The sequence below is a fragment of the Emiliania huxleyi genome, assembly GCF_000372725.1.
Source record: "Emiliania huxleyi CCMP1516 unplaced genomic scaffold EMIHUscaffold_248, whole genome shotgun sequence".
In the NCBI taxonomy this organism is placed as follows: Eukaryota; Haptophyta; order Isochrysidales; family Noelaerhabdaceae; genus Emiliania; species Emiliania huxleyi.
The window spans coordinates 132725-138750 of NW_005200188.1; the positions used below are offsets into that span (position 1 = coordinate 132725).

At 59.5% G+C, this 6026-nt stretch overlaps 3 protein-coding genes across 3 annotated transcripts; 2 read left to right on the forward strand and 1 right to left on the reverse strand.

The window, feature by feature from the left end:
* Positions 1-3: 3 nt before the first annotated feature.
* On the reverse strand, positions 4-822 carry EMIHUDRAFT_237354 (hypothetical protein; the record flags this gene model as incomplete). The annotated part of the gene is made up of 2 exons (XM_005778311.1): positions 4-45; positions 169-822. The coding sequence occupies 2 exons, from the start codon at positions 820-822 to the stop codon at positions 4-6; spliced, it is 696 nt and encodes a 231-aa protein (XP_005778368.1).
* Positions 823-2814: 1992 nt separating this feature from the next.
* On the forward strand, positions 2815-3695 carry EMIHUDRAFT_237356 (hypothetical protein; the record flags this gene model as incomplete). The annotated part of the gene is made up of 2 exons (XM_005778312.1): positions 2815-3440; positions 3554-3695. The coding sequence occupies 2 exons, from the start codon at positions 2815-2817 to the stop codon at positions 3693-3695; spliced, it is 768 nt and encodes a 255-aa protein (XP_005778369.1).
* A 334-nt stretch (positions 3696-4029) lies between these two features.
* Positions 4030-4566, forward strand: EMIHUDRAFT_237357 (Hypothetical protein; the record flags this gene model as incomplete). The annotated part of the gene is made up of 1 exon (XM_005778313.1): positions 4030-4566. One exon carries the CDS (start codon positions 4030-4032, stop codon positions 4564-4566), a length of 537 nt encoding a protein of 178 aa, XP_005778370.1.
* Positions 4567-6026: the final 1460 nt, after the last annotated feature.

Below are 6026 nucleotides of genomic sequence, written 5' to 3' on the forward strand. Positions count from 1 at the left end.
GTGTCATGCAGCCGTACGGGAGGTAGCGGCATGTGAGGTTGGAGCCTTCGACAAGGGGAGGGGGGTCCGCCGGGGGGGGGGGGGGGAGCCTTTTGGGGGCCCTGGGGGAATGGGCCGGACGCGGCGGAGAAGAGGCGCCGTCGTCCACGGTCGCGTTCCACCTACGACAGGGGACGGCCAAAAGTAGTGAGACAACGCCCCCTCGGATCCCCCAGCCCCGCCGCCCTCGCACATGAAGTTGGGCGCTCTTGCGTCCTTGCAGCCGGGGACATGCTCCGTGCAAGAGCCGTCGTCGATCTCGGCATTCGAGTCGTAGTCGGGGGAGGCCGTGTCAGTGCAGCCGCGGCGGCCAAACTCGCACGGGACCCCTTGCCGGTTGGCGTTTGAGTTGTAGTTTGACGCTAGGGGCGACATGCAGCCATCCAGGACCGGCTCGCAAGGGCAGCCCTCCAGGACAATCGCTGTAGGACAATGTACATTCGCTTCGGGGTTGTAGTTGAGCGCTGTCGAGTTCATGCAGCCCGGCCGTTCGTCCACGCAGATATTTTCATGACAAGTGGCGCTCGAGTCGTAGTTGAACGCCTTGGGATCCATGCAGCCATGCACCCCTACGCACTCGCTGTGGGACAGGCGCCGCGCCACCGACCCCCCAGCCTGCCCGAAGCGCTCCGCACGCGCCGCGCCGACCGCCGAGCACGCGATCGAATCGGAGAAGTGGGCGCGGCTGTCGAAGAAGGGGGAGGACCGCGTCGTGCAGCCGTAGCGGCGCGCTGCCCCCGCCCCCGTTGCGAGAGGGAGGACGAGGGAAAAGACTAAGTGCATCGTTTGTCACTCGAAGAAGGCGGGCAGGTCGAAAAAAGAATTTTCAAGGCGTGATCGAAAAAAGAAACAAAAAATGCGAGGAGGGAAAAGCGGCCGGGCACGAGAAGGCGTGAGACGTGTGTGAGCTGCGGGCGCTCGTTTTGGTGGGGGGCCGTCCCTGAGCCTTCTGGGAACCGCCCCGCAGGCACGAGAAGGTGTGGCGCGCGCTCGAGTGGCTGGGCAAGGCTCTCGCTTCCGGCTACGGACCCCCAGGCGACCGCACGTCCTCCCATCCCTCCCTTTTGTCTGTTTTCTTTCTTTCTTTCTTTACTTCAAGGGGGCCCTTTCGTGTGGGCCAGCCCCCCTTTGTGTAGCGATGCGCTCCCCCCGCTCCCGTTCCTCTGTGTCCTCCCTGATCGTCCTTCCAAGATCCTCGTGCATGTGAAAGTACAGCGATCGCCATCTCGCTGGCCTCTCCGCAAGGCCCCCCGACCGCGTCGAACTCGTCGGCGCGGGCTCTCTCGGCTACGGGACCGGCCCCAGCTTCGGCTGAGGGCTGACAAGCTGCCGAGCCCAAATCACTGTGAGCGCCGTGATTTCTTGTTGGTTTTCAAAAATCTCTCTCTGCATGTGGGGACCTCCCATCCCACCCCTCGTTTGGCATGTCCGCGTTTTAGTTATTATGGCTCGACATACGACAAGCTCGAGGGTCCAGGATACAACGGGATGAGAGCGACGAGTGGCATGAAGGTGCTAAGGTGCGAGTGGGCGAGAGACTGCGACGAGAGATATGGAGAGACGGCTAGCACAACACTGTGCTTCCACCCTCCTTTCCTTAAATCCCTGTCCTTGACGGCTTGTGCCGTTCTCCCATGCCTCGTGGTTCTGCTTTTTCAGGTAGGATTTGTTGGTTGTGGTTTTTGGGCCTCCCGCAACAATGGCGGCATCTTAGATCTATCTCCGATCAACCTCTGGCAGGGCCCTGTCTCGCTGTCTGTGCGTGCCTTGTGTGTGCTTGAGCATTTGAGCACTGGATAGGGTCGATTCCGCATGGTACGGGACCCCTCGATCGTCTCGCCCTCCCTCGGCCTCGCTGGTGTGTTCATTGCACATTGGGGGGGGTCATATGTGTGTGCTTCAGAGCAGAGGGCTCCTCACAATGCTCCAGGCTCGAGGCTCCACGGCTCCAGCTCGAGGGCTCCAGGCCTCACTGTCACGCGTGAGTGAGAGAGAGAGAGAGAGAGAGAGAGAGAGAGAGAGAGAGAGAGAGTTTTGTTTTTCGCGTGAGTGACGCGTGACGCGAGATACCTGTGTTAGACTTAGAGAGAGATTTTTGCAATGTGTTTGTTATTTATCTCTCTCTCCCACCGCGCGCCAGTCCCGTGCCCAGAGTTGTGTTTGGGAGAGAGAGAGAGTTGTGTTTGTGGTGCATGGAGTTGTTGTTGTGAAATTCTTTCCGTTATCTTGTTCGTTGTTGCTCAGAGAGTTAGAGATCGAGTTGTTTGGTATTGCTAAAAATCTCTCTCGTTGCTCTTTCTCGGCAAAATGCTATTTGGCAAAAACCGAGATGCCACATCCGTTCAGGCTACAGGGTGAGTCTATCAGCGTGGGCGGGGTAGTGACGTAGTGTGGCTTAGTGCTCACTAACCCGGCACGGGTCAGCATGGCCATGGGTCGATGGGTCAAGAGCTCAAGACGGGTTGCCAAACTCACGGCTTCACAGGTACGGCTAATCATAGGTGCTAACCCCCGGCGCTAACCCGTGCGGCTTGGGGGATTTACGTCAGTCAGCATGGCTTTGCGCTGGGCTAGGGGTTGGTTAGGGCCGGGCGCGGGTTAGTGCATCGCACCCCGGGCTAGAGCTGGTTGGCGAGATGAAACGGCTGCGGCGGGCACGCGGAGACTCGCGCGATGGAGCCTTGGCGCATGAGTGTATGTTTGTATGTAGAAGATGAGTGTCGCTCTGAAAAAGAAAACGCTGAAGCTTCGCGGCACTGGTGCGACATCCTCAAAATGTTGTTGATCCTGCACACCACGCTGGTCACCCTGCGCCTGCACACCACGCTGGTCACCGTGCGCCCCTGTACCGCCCCGTCCCCTCTCCGCGCGGGCCGCCCAAGCGCAAAAGGCTGGCAAAAGGGCCTGCCAGAGGGGTTTGTGCTCGACGAGACGCCTCCATCGGAGCAGCCTGCCCCCGAGCCCGCACCGACGGGCAACGCATCCTATCCCAGCAGCTGTCTCGACCCCGCCGTGATCGATCTCGATCTGATGCTGGCGCTCAACGCCGCCGACGCCGACGCCGTCGCCGCAGAAGCCGACGCAATCTTTGGTGCGATTGACACAAACGGCGACGGCTCTGTCTCCCTCGACGAGCTGTCCGAGCACCTCTTCGCCGAAGCCGGGAACCCCGCGGCGGAGCGCATTTTTGCCGCGATCGACGCGGATGCCGATGGCGAGATCTCGTCTGCGGAGCTGCGCAATGCCTTCTCGCGCTCGGCGAGCGCGAGCATTCGGATGGCGCTGGGGCTGGCCAGCGGCTCGCCTCGCGCGAGGCCGGCCACGCCCCAGCCGACCGACCGCTCCGCGCTGGCCGACGAGCTGTTCGAGGCGCTCGACGCAGACGCCGATGGCCGAATCTCGTACAATGAGCTGCGGGCGCGCGCGGCCGCCCGGTGCTGCCACAAGCGCCAAGCCACCGGTTACTCTTACTGCCGCCCGCGCGTGCCGGATCGCAGGCGCACCTGCACGGGAGCGGCTACTACCACGTGACGGTCGACGCCATCTTTGGCGCGATGGACCTAGACTCGGACGGCGAGGTGTCACGGGAGGAGCTGCGGCACGTCTTTTCGAGGTACCAGTTCTCGGCGCTGCGGCTGGCGCTGGGCTATCGGTAGCGGCAGTTGGGAGAGGTGACGATCTCGTTGTTTGTGTGTTGCCGGTAAAGAAAACGACATATCATGTGAGCTTGAGGGCTGTGAGGGTGGCAGGGTCGGCCCGCAGGCGCGGACCGTGTGGCGTTTGCGGTTTTTCCGCATTTCCGGTGTCCGCCCGGTTTCCGGTAATAAATAAATAAACAAAGAGCTGGACAAATACCAAATTCCAAATCGCAAACATAGAAACCCAAACACAGGCGGCGACGTGGCATACGAGCTCATAGGAGAGGAGGGCGCACAACTTCCAAGGACGCACGAGCGAGAAGCACGCACACAGCCATGACGATGATGATTGATGCGCGTGAACGCCAACTCCCCGGCACAGGCCGTGAAGAGCCGCGCACGCGGGCCGACGATTACGCAGCTGCGTGCCAAGCAGGCCGCTCTTGTGGCCGCAGCTGAGCTCGCAGCTTCGAGTAACGCCGAGGCGAGTGTGGTAAGGCACTCGCCCGTCGACGAAGCCAAGCGGTGGGCAAGCGGCAAAGGCCGCAAAGTGGGCTTCTCAAAAGCACGTGCCACCTTCCGTGGCGGCGGCACGGGAATCGCGGCGACGGCGGCGAAGCACGACTCGCTCATCAAGAAGGCCCGCTGGCGCGGCACCGAACAAATTGCCCGGGAGACTCCGGCGGGCTCTGTGTCCGTAGTGACGATGCCGCACCGCAAGGACTTCGCCTCCGACAAGGAGCACCAAGTGAGGTTTAACCTGTGGCTGAAGGCGGACGGCTTCAAAGGCAAGGTGATTCTTTTCGCAGCAGCGTTGAATAAAACGGACACACCAAACAAGGGGTGGGAGAAGGACAGGGTCCCCACCTGCGCGAGCAGGATCTTGTAAGGACTGATTGATTGATTGATGGGAAGGCGAAACACAGTCCGACCAACGACTGGGACACCAACGCGGTATGGGTGGACGCAGGAATAAATAAAACGGGCAAAATAAATAAAACGGACACCTCTCTAGTGTGAGATGGGTAAAAAGGAACAAAGACAAGCAAGTAACGAACCTCGAACGCGCATAAGAGAGAGAAAATCTCTCACATGACAGATGACAACACCCCTGGATGGGTCTCTCTCGAGAATGCTGTTGGTCTAGACACAAGAGAAGAGAGATGAGAGAGAAATAAATAAAAACGGACACCTCTCGACTGTGAGATGGGTAAAAAGGAACAGGCCCCCGCCCTTGCGATCTTTGTGCAGGGTTCTTTGTGGGTGTGGTCGGCGACTAGCCGGGGTCGTCCTCCCGACGGGGGACTAGCACTAGCCGTCTTCCACATGGTCCCTCGGGTCCCTGCTGCTCCTAATCTCTTCGTACATCCTCCTGCTGATCTCCGCAAAGTCCTGCTCCCTCCCTCGTCTCGCCCTGCGCGTCTGCTCCGCCTCACCGTCTTCTGCCCTGCGTCGTCTGGCGACGGGTCCTCCATAGTCGGTCGAGGTCGCCGCCCTCCTGGTTTCCGGTAAGGAAGGCGTAAAATATTGAATATATTGCTCCAATAGTTAGAGATGCGCCTTTCTTAGTTTCCGGTGTTGCGCGGAGCGCGGTCGTTTCACGTTTTGGCATTGGTTTGGTGCACAGCATGGAACTTAGATGTTGGAAGCAGGCAGGTTAACGCCTCGGGCTCGGCGCTCGGGAGGTAAGTAACCTGGTTATTTTCGGAGGTTCGCAGGTATCAATGAGAATGACCGCGCGGCGTGCCGCCGCGGCGCCCGCGCCGCCCCTGCCCTGGTGCCTGGACACACTGCCTCGTGATACCTTTTTGTCATTGCACGGCGCCGGTGGGGCTGGAACAGCGTATTCCGAGCGATATACCGTTTGATGAGTTTGACAGCGCCGAGCCTGTCGCGCTGTCTCCGCTGTGCGCTGACAGCTGTCGGGACAGCATTGAGAGAGAGAGAGAGAGATTTTGTTTTTGTTTGGATGTCCTTTGTCAGCATTGTAAACCCTTCTCCCACAAGACCGGCCACGGCTACGTCAAGGCGCATCGCGGTTTCTACCACGACGCAATCTTTGTCAAGCGCAACAACTTCAAGAGAGAGAGATTTTCAATACCAAACAACTCTAGCACTCACACGTCATTTGGGGCCTGGAGCCCTGTTCACGCGCGCGCGAGACTTCCGCTAGCCACATAAGAAGCTGTACCACACCGGGATCTCGCTCCCAGCCAAGGTGCGGTGATGTCTCTCCCACCGGAAGTCTCTGCGCACTCTCTATTCTGGTAATCTTAGTATCAGCTTTCATCAACTATAAAACCTCGGATCCCTAGGGGTTTCTCTAAGCTGTGAGACAAAGTGAGAGAA